At 33.3% G+C, this 18,269-nt stretch overlaps 1 protein-coding gene across 1 annotated transcript in view; it reads right to left on the reverse strand.

Moving 5' to 3' along the window:
* Positions 1-2,677: 2,677 nt before the first annotated feature.
* LOC149775886 (NAD(+) hydrolase SARM1-like) overlaps positions 2,678-18,269 on the reverse strand; it is an 84,822-nt gene continuing 69,230 nt past the window's right edge. The window contains exons 8-9 of the mRNA XM_089944215.1: positions 17,448-17,569; positions 2,678-15,731 (exon numbers count right to left, since the gene is read on the reverse strand). Coding sequence (XP_089800341.1) covers positions 15,548-15,731; positions 17,448-17,569 — 306 coding nt within the window. The 3' untranslated portion in view covers positions 2,678-15,547. The remainder of the gene's footprint in view (positions 15,732-17,447; positions 17,570-18,269) is intronic.

Raw genomic sequence — 18,269 nt, forward strand, 5'->3', positions numbered from 1 at the left:
CATCTGATTCGATTAATGATCCTTGCTTGTCAAACTTATTTTCGTGTTCGAATCAATATCGAACACAGGATATCGCAGTCGAAATCGTGGAATAATTTCAGTAACTGATGCCAAACCGGTAAATTTATCATCGACGCGTTCAAAATCATCATCGCACGCGAAGATGTAAAATCTATTGAAATTTTGAATAATAATACCTGATAAATAATAATTATTATGACTATCAGATCGAAGCGCGCGAATTGCTTCTTCTTTTGTTGTTGTTGAAACAGATTTATCTAACGTCGTTACTGAAAAGACATTGTAGTAATCGCGTAACATTGAATAATTGGCCTCAGCGAGAACTTGAATATCTTCTTCGGAAACATTTTCAAATAAACTTTCCAAAATAAACTCTGCGTCATTTTCCAGACAAATATAATTATTTTTCTCAATTGAATATTTGCCTGAATATATAGTACCGTCACCATTATTTTTTAAGCTCATTATATATCTTATAACTAAAATATAAACTCTAATTAAAAAATTTGAAATATATTTTAAAGATATAATTATATCTAATCATGAGCAAATGTTCATGGTTGATAATGAGCTCGACAGAAAAATGTGGACGAAGTTGCAGAGGTGATTATTGTTGGTTTCATAATAAGTTCATTCGGCGAGGTTATTCTGGACATCGTCCTTGTAGAGTTTGCCAGAAAGGTGTTCGAGGTCAATTTGAACTTTGTAGAGATTGCAGCGGAAATAACTATCAGGCAATTTATTCTTATTACATGACAAGATCTCCTGAATATTTTGTCCGTAAAAAATCACCACCAACCATAGATGAGTTTATTGATAAAAATAGTGAAATTTGATGACATGACCTGTCCATGCGACTAAATTGTTTTTCTGATATTTAACAAGCGTGAAATGTTCACAAATAACATTCAAATCAATGAAATAGCCCTTCTATGATTCTTATTGAAAGTGGCTGTTTTCCTATAATAATATTGTTTTTGTGCTTCTTTCCTCATACCCGTGATGATGACAAAATAGTTTTTTTAACACTCAAATCAGTAATCTGAGCCTTCTATGATGGTTGGGGTTATCTTCGCAAACAAGAATCACCAACCGTGGATGATTTTATCAAGAAGAACACTAAAATTTAACAGCAGGTACATGAGGAAACTTCCAGAAAGACATATAAATATATAGGAAATCTGTAAGTTTCCTCAAACATCATAGAAGGGTCCGTTTGTCAATCTGATGGTTAATTTTCATCATCATCAAAAGTTATAGAAGGGCTCGTTTGTCAATCTGACATTTACAAGATATGTTTGATAAAAAAGTTGTTGTTTTTTTTTTTATAAATCCAGGGTATATGGGAAAACTTCCTGAAAAAGAAATCTGGAAGTTTTTCCAAACATCTGCTGACAGATTCCTTATAATGTTGTTTTTAGAAGGTTCCGTTTGTCAATACAACATTTTTCAATGGGTATATGGGGGAAGTCCCTGTTTTCTTAATTATGGAATTTCCCCCATCATGAAGTTGGTCCGTTTTACCATGATCAGTTTCTCGCGGACAGATTTCTACACCTCAAATATCATTAACAAAATTCCTTAATTGTACATTAACTATATAATGCACAATTGTGCGTGGCTGATTAAAAAAACAACAGATAAATGCAACAAAAGGTGCCATGGAGAATATTGCAGGAGACATAATTATATTTTATCAAAAAATCCTCATGCTGGTTCACAACATTGTGTTGGATGTAACAACGGCATTAGAGGATTATATCAGATTTGTAAAAATGGCGGTGGAGATTGATATAGAAGTCTGATGGCATATTACAGAAAAAGAAAAAAAATAAACCCAAAAGTAGAAAAACCACCAACAGAAATGGAATATTATTTAAAATTTAAAGATCCTCAAGATTACTCTGATAATTCCCAGGATTACTCTGATAATTTCCAGGATTATTCAGAATAACATAGCAGCAGAGATGGTGGTGACCGCATCCCTTGTTTGTCTGTGTCAATCAATGACGCGGTAATGTTAATGACCTCTATGAAGGGTCACTATTTTTTTGTCTAAAAAACGTACGTGATGAATTAAGTGGTCTGTTCACCCTCTCTGCTGCTTCAATAACTATTCCCCCTTGAGGCCCTCGTAAGGAGAGTATAACAATACACATAAGATAGCAATAATTACTGTTTATCTTAATATGTTTAGAAATAAAATACTAGATTCCATTATCTATTAGAAACATATATATGCTCATGATATCTCTTCTTAAATACTGTACAAATGGATGATGGATGCATCCTTGTACTCCTTGTATGCAGCCTATGTTTCCCAGTCACACATCTGTAATACAGAATCATTCTCCTCAAACCAATCTAAGTGTTCACATGTGGTGGACAGGGTTTTAGATGCAGCTGAGTACACAGTCTCTGAAGGATGCCCAGTTTCCTTGACATGCTAAGAGTTCATATTAATTGTATCTAGTTGACTGTACAGTTATTTGACAAATGCCTATTTTATTTTTGTTGCTGTGCTGTAAAACAGCCACCCAAACCATACGTTATGTTTTGATGGAGAAACAAAAATAATTATGCCAAATAGTGTCCAACTTTCTCCAACTTTCCCAAGAGCTCAAAAGGTCAATGATCATAAAGTGACAAGAGAAGCTTCAAAGTGCAGCATATTTATTGGATTTCTTCTGCTTGAAGGTAACACTTATACTTGACATTACTATTTTATGTACTAAACACCAACAATGAAGAAAAAGTCTGCAAAGGACACAACATTTTTCGATATTCAACTACTAGTGCTTTCTCTAAGAGTACTAGAAACAGAATCAACAAAACAGAAAAAAATTTGATTTAAATCTCAAGCCAAACACAGGTGGCATATAAAAAGCAACAAAAACACGTAAGTAATGGAAAACTGCATTGCTAATATGTGAATATGTAGCAATTTTAGAACACAGATGGAAAATGTGCATATCTTTACCATTAATACAAGTACACTGTTTAAACGAAATCTGTAAGATACTTGACAAAACTGCATAGGTGTGTGTGTGTGTCTTGATAAAAAGTTTTACCTTTGCAAATATCACATTTCCATATAAATGCACATTATACTAGACTTCGAACAAGGATGCATGTACACAGTCATACATATTTACGGGTAACTGCACATCATAGAAAAGTAACTAACTAAATGGCTGGTAACAAATATAACTCAAACAGAAAAACAAATTGTATCTAAACTCATGACATATTAATATTTCTAATATTTCTATTGTGCTAATTGTGCAATTCATCATTATGACTTTTTCTAACTGTGATAACTTTACTAGTGTACAAATACGTCCTGTTAAAAACAATTCTTTAAATTTCATGATATTTGCAATAATATAAAAAGGCTTCAAAAATTCAGATCTTTAACGTGTAAATAACCAACAAATAGTGGTATACGTCACCAATGCTGTTTGTCTTATAAATAGTCCATTTTCATGTGACCGTGTGGTATGTTTTCCCCAACACTATCTCTAGAAGCATTTAAGCAAGGAAAAATGTTTCCTTGTAGAGATATTAAACTTTTCAAGATTCAGCCCATGTTTAAATGGAAAATATTTCTTAATTTTGGATTCCATTTTTGAATATATAAATGATTTTGGGTTTGGAAAATGCTTTCTTATTCATGGCTTGGGGTTAAGTACCTTTATTTTGTTTAACCCTTTCTTTGACAAAATAGATTAAATCTTCCAAAACAAATCAAAATATTTTTAATGCATTTAATCAAGATTTTGTTATATAATATTTTTTTATATAAAATATTGTTTCAAGTTTTTTTCCATTTATAACTGAGACCCTAAAATATTACAGTATCATTTGAACATAAAGCAAATAAAAACTGAGATGTGTTCAGGATTCAAAAGCTGCTAAATCTGCATTTCCTCATTGGTCAAATATTATTGTAAAATAGGTTCCAAATCAAAAAGAAACAAAGAACCTTATTTTAATATTGTTGTAAAAATGGTTCCAGATTATTAATAAACTAGAACATTAGTTTAATATCATTAGGAAAAGAAGGTTCCAGTCTGTAAAGAAACCAGAACATTAATATTGTTGTAACAAAAGGTTCCAGATCATTAAGAAGCCAGGAGAATAATAGTGACTTTTATCTTGAGTAATCATACAAAAACTTTCCCCTTCATACAAATTTGAAACTTCTGGCAAGCTCTAACACAAGTCAAAATAAGTGTACACACATTACAAATTTCAAAAGGAAGATACAAAAGGGTAGAATATCAGGGGATTTGTAAATTTTGTAAATCACAAAGTATAAATGAAGTTTACTTTCTTTTATCACATCCTATATAAAGAAACAATCACAACTGATGTAAAAAAAACCTACAAACATTTATAAAAAAAATTAAACCTCCATAAATTCCAAAACTTCTACTTTATAAATGATTACTCAGAATATGTATCCCTTTGTGATAGAAATTATATGCAAAATATATAAGCTAAGGGAAAAAAATATAAGAATATTTAAAAAGGAAAAATATGGAACACACTTCTTAATTTCTAGCAAATACTAACACTCCTAAAATAAAAAGGGCAAGGTGTGGGCTACTAACATTCCTTGGATCAAATAAAAACTACACCAGTATTTTCGCCTCATAATAATTTTTTAACTTCTTTATAAAAATGATCCTCTATAGTGGTATTCCAAGAAACCAGACTACCTCTCCATATTCATACAAGATACATCAAATATACATGTGGGATTGTATAGAAAAATCATAATGAAAGTGAAATTTGTGTTGCTGTAAAGGATCTGAAAGTTGCCAAAAGTTTTATAATGTTTTTCATTCTATTTATCTGAGACAATATACTCATGTCTTTCAATGTTGTTCACTCGCTAAATAAAGGTCTTTGACTTAATACTATCTACTCTGCTACATACAAGGTCAAACTCAGAAAACATCATTACTACCAATATGGTATGTATTGCAACTAACTACCAGTAGGTCAACTCTACTTCCTCTTGAACCAGTCTGGCATGTACTGCAACTAATTACCAGTAAGTCAACTCTACTTCCTGTGGAACCATTCTGGCATGTACTGCAACTAACTACCAGAAGTCAACTCTACTTTTTGTGGAACCAGTCTGGGATTTTTACATCATAACAAAAAAGGTTTCAAACACACATGAAAGATGGCAACTTCATGTTCTGTTTTATGGTAATAACATCAAATGACCACACAAAGCATGAAAAATTACTCTGCACCACAGCCTTGTCCATAAATATGCACTTTGTAAGTAGTGTCAATTATAACTATCTTACCACTAATCACTGACCTATTTATCAGTAAATCAATGACAAGAAAAACACTTACTTTTCTTTCAATGATTAGAAATATCATCAATAACAATGAAGTTCTCAAAACGTTTCACCACACCTAAATCAACTAGCATTCATGTCACATGACAATGATACTAAACACTACTGCTTATTAGACAACTTCAGTTTCTTTCCTTGCACCAACATTGTTAAGTGTTTTGGTTTTCAAAAGCAATACTAGAAATGAAAAGATGATAGTGAGCACAGACTGAATACATGAACGAATAATATCTAGTGTACAAAATAAATTTCAATAATAAAGACACATATCTCAAGATGCAGGTTAACCTTTGTTAATAACACAAGAACTGAAATTGCACCAACAAAAAATTTAAAAATGAAATGGTCGTTGATTGTGATAAATGTGTATTACAAAAATCTTTTGCCTTTATAAAGGCAGTAAAAAAGTTGAATCAGTAATCTAGATACATACATAAATACATATTAATGAAAACAGATTGGATGTTTGCACACAACAAAAATACTTGCAATGCAAAAGTTCCTAATTGCACATTAAATAAATTGATAAAAAAAATATAAAAGATAAATAGCAAGTTGAGGGAGCAATTATTTCATTAATATTTAACACTAATAATGAAATCTATAAATAAAATTAATTGCATAACGGGTATTCACAGCTTTGATATTGAGCAATAAATCTCACATTAGACCTTGTCGGTAATACAAATATCATTACATATCAGTTCAGTATTACAGTATGCATAAATAACCAAACAGAAAGGCTATAACTGAAGCCTGGTGTAAGTAGTTACATAATGAGGGACAACAGGTGGAATGGCTCTCCGAGACTAAAATAAAATATAGAAAATATATAGTCATTTGTCATCACAGTAACACAAAAATATAGTGCTCAGAATCTGCTCAAACTGAGATGTACCTTATTTTAAATTTTGTGTTGTCAGTCTGTAAAATTTCATAATTTTGTTAATTTTTTAGAAGAATTTCTTATGTCTATGAGTGTGTTTGGCATACAAGTAAATTCTGGAAGAGTCTAACTAATTGGTTATCATTTTACACATTACTGTTTTCAAAAATGCTCAGGAAGAAAACATTTGCACTCAGTAGAGTCTAAACATCACAACCTAAAACAAATCAATTTCTTACCATGGTGTATACAGTACCTCGCATGCAAGATTTTCCAACGGAAAAACAAAAACAACAAAATTTAATTAGTCTAACTCAAATTTAACCTATATGTAAACTGAATCATAGAATATTTGTAGTGTACCATTCAGAATATCCATAGTGTACCATTTAAAATATCTAAAGTGTACCATTTAGGATATCCATGGTGTACACATTTAGAATATCTGTAGTGTACCATTTAGAATATCTGTAGCGTACCAATTACAATATATGTAGTGTACCATTTAGATTGTCTGTAGTGTTCCAATTAGAATATCTGTAGTGTACCAATTAGAATATAAGTAGTGTACCATTTAGAATATCTGTAGTGTACCATTTAGATTGTAGTGTACCAATTAGAATATAAGTAGTGTACCATTTAGAATATCTGTAGTGTACCATTTAGATTGTAGTGTACCAATTAGAATATCTGTAGTGTACCATTTAGAATATCTGTAGTGTACCATTTAGATTGTCTGTAGTGTACCAATTAGAATATCTGTAGTGTACCAATTAGAATATAAGTAGTGTACCATTTAGAATATCTGTAGTGTACCATTTAGAGTGTAGTGTACCAATTAGAATATCTGTAGTGTACCATTTAGAATATCTGTAGTGTACCAATTATAATATCTGATGTGTACCAATTTATAATATCTGTAGTGTACCATTTAGAATATTTGTAGTGTACCAATTAACAATATCTGTAGTGTACCATTTAGAATATCTGTAGTGTACCATTTAGAATATCTGTAGTGTACCATTTAGAATATCTGTAGTGTACCAATTAACTATATCTGTAGTGTACCATTTAGAATATATGTAGTGTACCATTTAGAATATTTGAAGTGTACCAATTAACAATATCTGTAGTGTACCATTTAGAATATCTGTAGTGTACCATTTAGAATATTTGTAGTGTACCAATTAACAATATCTGTAGTGTACCATTTAGAATATCTGTAGTGTATACATTTAGAATATCTGTAGTGTATACATTTAGAATATCTTGTGTACCCATTTACAATATCTGTAGTGTACCATTTAGAATATCTTTAGTGTGCCAATTAGAATATCTAAAGTGTGCCAATTAGAATATATGAAGTGTGCCAATTAGAATATCTGTAGTGTACCAATTAAAATATATGTAGTGTGCCAATTAGAATGTCTGAAGTGTACCAATTAGAATGTCTGAAGTGTACCAATTAGAATACATGTAGGGTACATTTTTTCATCCAGGCATAATATTCATCAGCCACATTCATTTCATTGTGTCTCTTGAACTTTTTTAAGTAAATCTGGGCTTATACAATTTCTGATTGGTTAGTATTCAACTGCTTTTGTGCTTAGAAAGAGGTTAGAAAGACTTTCATGAAAGAAGTACAATTATAAATTATTTTAGGTAATCTAGATGTACAGTGATCAAGTTGTGAATCATCTACATAAAAATCACACCTTCAATTAGAACAAGTGTTCATAATAGCTTTATCTGAGGTCAAAAATAGGAATGACTCCACCAAAATCAGATTGGTTAGCATCTTTGCATGTTTTATAGCTGTTAACAATGTGTCAAACAAGTCACATCAATCAAATCAAAATGCATGAACATTCCAAGAAAACAAAAATAAAAAGGCAAAATAATATCAAAATTTATTAAGAAAAAAATGTGCTGACTAGTTATTTTCTGAAGTACTGACTAGATCTCTTAGATTGTGTATGCTTATCCAAATCATCCAACTGTGCGTGACTCCTGATGGACTATTAAGTTAAATTACACAAAAATTCTAATATGCATATCATATATTAACTGCAAAATGTTTTGCAACAACGAGTTTAGAAACATTCCAAATATAAACTTGCATATCTATGTACAGATATATATATATATGGCAATTTTGTAATATGCTGAGTTTCCATGGTAACTACAATTTGTTGAGCAACCATGGAGCAGTATATTGTATTGTAGCACTAATATAAAATACTTCACACTTCTAAAGGGAGTGGCAGATTTCTAGATTAGGTTTAAAGCAACCAACTGCAGCTTCCTAATAATTTTATCAATTCAGAAAATCTTTACATGCTACAGTTAAAATGTTGGACTTGTGTAAATTCTTTCAGAACAACTGCCTTCATTTATCTCTAATCTAATTCCAATAAACATACAAACAAAAATAAATGAAACAATAAGTTGTTAAATGAACAGGGAACCACAAAGAATCAGTACCTTATGCATTAGTGCCCAGAAGGGTGTGGGTGCAAATTTTATCGTCAAATTAACCTTGGTCAACTGCTACAACATATCCTTGTGTACAGCAATTTTCAGAGTATTGCTTTGCCAAATAAAAAAAAACAAATAAAATAAATAAAGATATTGAGGAAAGCTAACACAATCACACAGTAAATGACTGAATACAATGTTACAATAGCTAGTACTTCAACTGAAATAATTATCTGCAATATATTTTAATCTAATATCACACTACATATTTTTTGATTCCAAGCAAGACACATTATGTAAGGTTACTGTCATCATGATACACAATAATTGTATGTGCTGGTAGGCAGGGTCCACGTGGAAAAAGAAGGTTACCATTACAGTGCATAAAATGATTACATTCAAGGCAATTGGATATAAGTTTACTATAATAATGCTTATAGCTTATAATGATTAATTCTAGTTTTTACATTTTTATCCTCTTCACTTCTGTAACTCAGAGAATTCACAATTTCTTTGTATTTAGTTTATTTCTTGCTCAGTAGTGCTCTTTGTTTTTCTGTAAAGTATTAGGAAAAGCTTACTTTACTTGGATTCAGAAGCCAAGGATAATTATTATTGTATATATTACACACACACACACACACACACACACACACACACACACGTGCACACACACACATATTCCTATGGAGAAGAGACAAAACAAAAATGCATCACCCAAAATTTATCTGAATTACAGTGGCTAAAATCTTTAGTAGGAAAAATACACATTCAATATTTTGATATATTGCTGTATGCATGTACAGTAAAACTCCATAAAAACAGAAACCTCAATATACTGGTATCCTTTCAAGACCATACTTTTCAATTCCAGAATTTTCCACTTAAACATCAGCATCCTTTTACAGTAAGCCAGAACTTCTTAACTCCAGATATTTAAACAAGTATTGATCTTAAATTTCAATTTTATCCCCAAAAATTAAAATAAATAACACCAAAAATTCACTCCAAACTGATGTTAAAATGTAGAGTGCAACCCTGCTATAACGCATCCCGCGATTATGCAAATTCGGATATAACATGGTCATGGCAGGGCTCCCGAAATTTCATATATTTATTTGCACATGAAAAAATATTTTTTGTTCAAAGTATGTGAAATAGTGCATAAAAAATTTATTATCATTTTGGGGAAGAGATCGTGTACAAATTCAAATATGATTGTGGCATGGTTCCTGAAATTTTAAATATATGTACGTGTATTTTTCTCGTACCAAGAAAAATATTTTCTTTAAGTACGAGAAATAGCGTGGCTTCTGAAATTTAACAATTTCACCAGGTTTTTGAAGTGTTATGCCAAAATAAACATTATCAGAAATGTTACTTATTAATGATTCATGAGTAAAGCCAGTAAGCCATCTTTGTGATTGTCTTCAATTAATTCTGTATACAATTGTTGCTCAAACAATAGCTGACATGTGGTTCTTTTTTAACTGCATACACAACCAAGCAGCTGACAATGCGGTGGTTGATAAAAGATTTTCACAATTTAATAATCATCAAAAAATGAAGCCACCAACGTTTGCTGGGCTTGGCGGTGTTGTTAGACGCAATCAGTTGACCAGTAAATAATATCCACTTTATTAGCTGGAAATGGAAAGGGTATAAAATTGTACATGCATTCAGCTTAGAAAACTTTATAAAAGTACCTCATGATCATTGCAGGCCCACTGCACTTAGTTCTTGGGTTTTACATGTGCATGGTGTTTACTTATGAACTTGTTATTAATTTCCTATTTTTTATGAAAACATTTTGCTGTTATAGAAAAGCAAGTTCACAAATGCAAGTTGTTCTCTGCCCAAGTGAAATTTTACACCCTGGATCAACTAAAGAAGGGAAAACAACACACTCAGCTTGCCCAAGATCTAGGAATTAGCAAGTCCACTCTGCAAGGGTGGAAAACAAAAAAAGCTCCATAGTCTACCCTACATTCTAGAAGAGGAAACTGGTTTACAGCGTAAAAGGGTTAAGTTTGCTAATGATAAAAGCCTAGATTCATCCTTGTACCAATGGTTTGTCCAGGCTCGCTCAGAAGAAGTTCCCATTCCTGGCCAAAATTAGAAACCTCAAGCAGAGAAATTTGATCACCGTATCAAAGGAGATGATACCATATTTAAGGCGAGTAATGGCTGCCTGGACAAATTCATGAAAAGGCATGCCATCAGCCAAGTTCTTGTGTCATGGGGAAATTTGCTTAGCTGATAAAGAATCTGCCAATTCCTACCCAATTGAACTTAAAAAAGTTGCTGGAGGAAGCTTGCTACACAGCCGATCAAGTTTATAACTGTTACAAGACTGGTTTATGCTTTAAAATGCTACCCGATCGCATCCTTGCAACCAAGACTGATAGTCACAAATGAGAAGGCTTTAAGAAGAGGAAGGACAGAGTCACTCTCTTGTTTTGCATCAGCAAGTCTGGCAGCCACAAAGTCAGACCTCTGCGGATTGGAAAATCAAAGTAACCCAGATGTTTTGATCATGCTGATATGAAGCCCTTCCCTTTGAATGCACTAACAGCAAGAATGCATGGATGAATATCTCCATATTTGAAGACTGGTTCCATAGAATGTTCATTCCACCTGTTCTGGCTCATTTGTGAAAACTCAAGCTGGAATAAAAAGCTCTCAACCTACTGGATAATTGCAGTGCCCACCCCCAGCTGAAAATCTTGTCAGTTGTGACGGCAAGATTAACATCTCTTATCTCCCAATGAACATAACATCAGAAATCCAGCCACTGGACCAAAGCATCATATCGGTATTTAAGCAAAACTGTCATTGTGGATGATCAAGCAGATGTTAGCAGATAACAACTGCATGGATGAATATCTCCATATTTGAAGACTGGTTCCATAGAATGTTCATTCCACCTGTTCTGGCTCATTTGTGAAAACTCAAGCTGGAATAAAAAGCTCTCAACCTACTGGATAATTGCAGTGCCCACCCCCAGCTGAAAATCTTGTCAGTTGTGACGGCAAGATTAACATCTCTTATCTCCCAATGAACATAACATCAGAAATCCAGCCACTGGACCAAAGCATCATATCGGTATTTAAGCAAAACTGTCATTGTGGATGATCAAGCAGATGTTAGCAGATAACAACTCCTCCTTCAAGACATCACTGGCATCACTCAACTTGAAAGAACTCTGTCACCTTGGTGGGAAAACCTGGGATGCTATCTCTGCATGTTGCATTGAACAATGCTGGATAAAGGGTCTTGGTCCAGCTTGTCAGTCATCTACATACCATGATAGTGACAACAATGAGTCCGAATTTACAGGATTCATTGAAGATGACATATGCTTAACTGAAGAAGCACTCAGAGAATATGAGCAGTCATAATTATATCTTCAACTGGTATTCAGCAGATGATATCTACCCCATATATGAGCACATATCAGATGACGAAATTGTTACAAATGTCAGCAGGAAGAATGAAGCTGCACAACCAGAGCCCAAAACCAGTGACGCTAATGATGACAATGATGAGGATGATGGCACCCCAACTCCCCCACCAAAAATGTCAGAGGCAGTAGAGCACCTAGAAGCCAGTTTGAGGTGGCTGGAAACTCAAGATGTGCACAGCATCAAAATCCTCCAACTCAGAAGCATTCTTGACTTTGCTAGAAGCCAACAGTTCACAGCAAAGAAGCAGACTCCACTAGACAGAATTTTGAAGAAACAATGAAATTTAAAATTATGGAGTCATGCAACCAGATGGACTTTGCACTTTGTGTAATGATTAGTATAGTAGTTTTCACATGTTTCTTTCAATATTAACAAAATCTAAAGTAACAGTTATATGCACACTGAAAGCATGTGTTGAGTGTTAATTTTTCTTGCTCTAGCACTTCAAATGAATAGGCATACAAGCATTAATTATTGGGAATTTACAATGGATAAAGGTACAGAGAAACGCATATAAGAAAATTTTAGCAGCATGAAATCTGTACAGACACTGTCCACAGGCTCTGGCAGCCATTTTCTTGTTCAGTAGAACTTTGTCTCTCTGTAAACAATTGTGGAAAATTTGCTTCATTTGGATTCATAGTTTCAAAATATGGAGGAACCTGGGTTAATTGAGGTCTATGCAATGATATCTCATCAACTTCTGATTTTAGATCTTAATGTTTTTTTTTAATTCTTATTTTATACAGAGACTTAGAGATAGTTACAATTCTGTTGTTAAACTAGATTTCATAATTTGCAAACTAATGAGTGTTGAAAAACATACTCTGCAGCTTAAATGAGTGAGGGAGTTAGCCATGTAGATCAAAAAGAATCTGCTTCTGTGTTAAATCTGCCCCTGAGCTATTGCTAAATTAGTGTTGTACACATGAATATGTATCCAGGTAGCAGTAGAAGTAGTAGCATTTTATGGCACATCAGCACAACAGTGGCTATATGGTGTGAAAAGACAGTCAGGTTCCAAAATATTAAGTAACATCGTGGCCATCTGTATTTAACAAACTTTAAACAATAAGGTTAATTTAGGGTGTGGATGCAGGTACATTTTCAAGATGTATATAGGTACCAAAAAATTCACTATATGTCTAGATAAAATTACATTTAACAGTTGGAGTGGGTGTGACAATGACTTTAACTGTACTTACATATAGTATGAATGATAAAATATCTTGCTTTTACATGAATAAGATTCTAACATACTGTAATCTTTTAGGAATGTGAAATACAAAGAGTAAATAATTTAAAGTCAGTAATAAGCTAATGATTTAATATAAATCATGCACATCCAACTCAGAGAAGTTGCTTCCCTTGTAGAATTTAGCTCATGTATCCATCTATCAAAATGAAGTGAAGTTTCATAACTTGATTTGTGCTCATAAACTGCTGAAATCAAACTTGTCAACATGTTCGTGCAAAATTATTCCTCAGGGAAGCCATTTAGTATTTCAGTATAAACCATAAATTTGTGCTACATTTCAACATATGACTGAACTCTATTCCATATTGTTTCCACTAATAAATGGTAGTGGCACACAGCAAGGACAGTATAATCTCTTTGTAGTTTTCCTACCTACATTTCACTCCCCTGCCATATCTACAAACTACCAAATTGCATAAAAATTTCAAATGTTGTACTTAACGATTCATACATCAACATGATAAGAATTTTTCACCAGACTGTCTAACCCTGTCATTTTGAAGATATCGAGGTGTGAATTACTGACTGAGTTGTGTAATGTGATCCATCACTATGCCATGTCAAAAGTCTTAATGTAATAAGTTGTTGTTGTTGTTGTGGGGTTTAACGGCATTTTTGGGGCCCCGAGTGGCCGAGTGGTCTAAAGCGCTCACCATTCCGGATCACTGCCATCTCACCTCTGTCTGCGTATGTTCGAGTCCAAGGCTCGGCTAGCGTGGGTACGTGGGAGAGCCTGCCAGTAGCTTCTCGTGGGTCGGTGGTTCTTTCCTGGGTTTTCCAGGGTTCTTCCTCCACCAGTTATACTGGCCGCCATATATGGCCTATCGTGTGCTGAAAATGGCGTTAAACCCCAGAACAACAACAACAACGCCATTTTTAATGTAATAAGCACAATCAAGTGCCCAAAAGTCTACTGTGTAACAAAATTACCAGGGATTCAAAAATTGTTTGTTATTAGCAAGGGACAAGGTTCATAGCAAAATGCAATCTTCTTAAACAACAAATTTAAATAGTTGTCAATAAGAATATAACTAGCAACACAGAATGATACCATTTCTATGACTGAGTATTAACCTGTAGAAAGCAAAGTTGAAATTCAGTAGAATTCTATTTATCTGCATCAGAATTGGGGGATGGGATATATCAGAGGAGATTGCAAATATAAATCTGTCAAAATGTATGACCTCACACAATATAACCTGTTGTGATCTACAATCACTGAAAAATAACTAACCAAAATTAATGTCAGCTGTTCTGAATGAAAATGTCTAAACTGTATGTCTGTGGGAAATATCCATTATAAGGTATTTCTACCAAAGATAAAGGCATTTGGATACATAGATTTTTGCTGATCTTTGGGCGATAAAGTCGGGGGTAAATGCTGGGTTCAGATTTGAGGTTACTAAAAACAAAAGGTACTTCTGTTGTATTTACAATGAGAACATAAAGATAATCCTGTGATTATCTCACTATGCCATACATACAAAAGGAAAGTAAGAAATATTCACTGCAGCAGTTTAAGCATAGTAAAGGTCTTCATTTTTCTAAAATGGCCTTGAACCTATAGCTTTTAAGATAGAATTTACTCCAAACTTTGTGATAGAAAATATCTTGCAGAAGGCTTTAAAAAAACTGCTAATATTTTCTGCTCTGGGTATTTTGGTTTTACAAAATAGTGTGATTTCCTGGGGGGGCATGGTTAGAGATAACACTAGCAAAGTATCTGTAGAATTTGCATCTGGATCACTGATGTTTTACTGTATATCTACAATACTTAAAGCTCTTTTCTCAGTTGGATTTGGTTCTTGTACCATAAAAGATTCCTGAATTCCAGGCCAAATTCTGTAAGTAGAATTTTGTTAATAACTTTCTCTATGCCTTTAACACATATAGGAAAACAATTTTCTCCCTGTTATTTTTAACATTGTGAAACAAGAGAATTTATGCTCAAGCTACAATCATAAAGCACAAATTCTCTGCTGTGTAAAATAAAAACATCACAAAGCCATCAAGTATTTGTTGATTGCAACTTTAAGATCACCTAGTTATTCTTTTACTCTACAGTCTTTTCAAATGAGGAACCCATGTCAAGTACATGTCCTCTTTTGACCTTGCAGTTCCCCTCAACTGTTGAATCATCAAGCGATGAACCAAGACCATGGAGTTGTCCCCGCTTATCCCCCCTGATAAACCTCTCCAACTTGTCAACACAGGCATCCTGGTAGTCATGGATCCATCTGAAGAAGATCATCATATTACAAATGTTTACATGTTGTTTAGAGAGTGAAATATTTTTCATTTTTATTAATGGGGTTAACCAAGAGAATGAATTTCTATACAAATCAACAAATGTGACTGTCTCAAAAGTATAGTTTTCTGTGATTCTTCAATACAAGATCTAAATTCTCAAAAATGAGCAAACAAGTTGCAGTCTCCAGGCTGGGTCTTGGACTTGTAGAACTAAAACATAATGGCAACAAAGTATGATATCACAGCTCCCAGTTAATGAACATTATTGCATAATTTACAAGGATCTGACAAATATTATGCAGGATATTCAATCTTATTTTGCATATTATTTATGATGAAATCAAACCAAATTAATATATCTGCAACAAGAATTTCAAGTCTTTCCCAGCTTTACTGATTGTCATGTGAACTGCTTTTTATTTCCTGTGTTCAATTGCTGATATCGTTCTAGGCAAGTAATGAACAACACCAAGTGTTAATGCCATTTTTAGCTACCCACTCCATTATACAACTGTAAGTCAATTGCCAATAATGCAATAGGTAAGTAATGAACACACACTAACTGTTAATGGCATTTTTAGATACCCCATTCCATTATATGACTGAAGTTAGTTGCCAATATTGCAATAGGCAAGTAATGAACAAACATCATGCAACTGCAATATTTTTAGCTACCCTGCTACACTGGTTGACTCCTTGTCAATTGCTGAATTCCTATCTATGAGTACAGAAGAGTGCATTTCAATACTTTATCTCCAGGGTATAATCAGCTCATGCTATTATAAACAGCATACAAACTGGTGCATTATCCAAGATCTATCCAGTTTTTTGTCATCCTGTTGGTTCGTAAGTGAACCACGTAGACCAAATGACAGCACATTATATGCAGATACTCTGCTGACAGATACTAGTCTACATTGCTGGCAGTCATGTGTTTTGCTATACTAGGAAATACTGTACTGTATTATTCTGACACAGAATTAACCATCAACATTGACTCTTAAAACATCTATAAAGGACTCCTGGATTTGACAACTTAGGGGCAACTGACTCCTGATCTGACAACTCAGGGGCAACTGACTCCTGGATCTGACAATTCAGGGGCAACTGACTCCTGGGTTTAACAATTCAGGGGCAACTGACTCCAGGATCTGAAAATTCAGGAGCAACTGACTCCTGGATTTGACAACTCATGGGTAACTGACTCATGGTTTTGACAATTCTGGGGCAACTTACTCCTCAAATGGAACTGCTAGTGGAAGAGCTGATGATTCTAACATAATAAATGAATGGGTCTTTTATGCAGAGATATAAAGTAAACATCATTTTTTTAAAAAGTGTAAAATAGCTCACAGTTTACAAGCTTTTTACTATAAACATAGGCTGAGGTTTCCAATTTTCCTGTAATATGTATCTTTTTGACAAGTTGGATTAACAGTTTGAAGCATACAAGCTACAAGCTCTGACGGAAATCTGCAGTGGTATTTTCATGTATCCATTAAAAATCTCTCACTTTCTCTCTCTCTCTCTCTAAATATATATATATATATATATATATATATATATATATATATATATATATATATATATATATATAGTACAAATCATGTGGCGTATGACAGTTCTTTCAAGTGCACTGGACCCAGCAAGGGATCACATTTGTCAGGGATTGATTATATATACATATATTTATATATGCTTACTTGATTCCATTGAATACACAGATTTGCCTCATGTCCTCTGGTAATAGGTCTGGAGATGGCCACTCAAAGTTGTCGGTCAGTGGGATTATGTTGCACCCACACTCCAAGGCTGCTGCAACCTCCTAAAAGAAGAAGTCATGAATTTTCAGAACAAAATGCAATTGAAATAGTGAACTGAAACTTTCAGATCAAAGTTCTGAAAATTTATAAAGTTTGATAAGATATTATTAAACTACTTTTGACTGCAGACTACAAAATTTTAACAGTACAGACATCAGAAACAAGTAGGTGAGGTTGAAAATTTATTACAAGTGCGGAATTAAGCTAACAAACCAGGTTTGGTAAAAACTCATGACTACTTGGAAATCTGCAAACAAATACTACACGCATACAAATTATATGTAATATTAATCTGCAAAATTGACCAAACATAACCTTATTTCTTGATTTTAGCATCAACAGATAATAACAAATCTTCATTCAGTAAAAAGCGTCAATTAAATTAGTCTGGAACAACCACAATCCATTCAGATCACACAAAAATGGTCCTTAAACATGAATGGTCCCTAAATCTGTGGTAAAAACATTAATTATCTTGATTTAAGTAGTGTATCTGCATATATCACATAAACAAATTTACTGAAAAAGCATAAGTAAATTTTAGGTGCATTCAACAATTTAATTTTAAGCAATCAGACAAAGTTGTTAGCATACTGCTCTTGCCAATAAAAATCATGTATTATGATGCTGCATTGAATCAATGGAAGAAACAATGTTATCGGGAAAAGATACAGATGCACCATGTATCTATGAAATGACTAT

Source organism: Sinohyriopsis cumingii, chromosome 19 (assembly GCF_028554795.1).
Source record: "Sinohyriopsis cumingii isolate HCF-2022 chromosome 19, ASM2855479v2, whole genome shotgun sequence".
NCBI lineage: Eukaryota > Metazoa > Mollusca > Bivalvia > Unionida > Unionidae > Sinohyriopsis > Sinohyriopsis cumingii.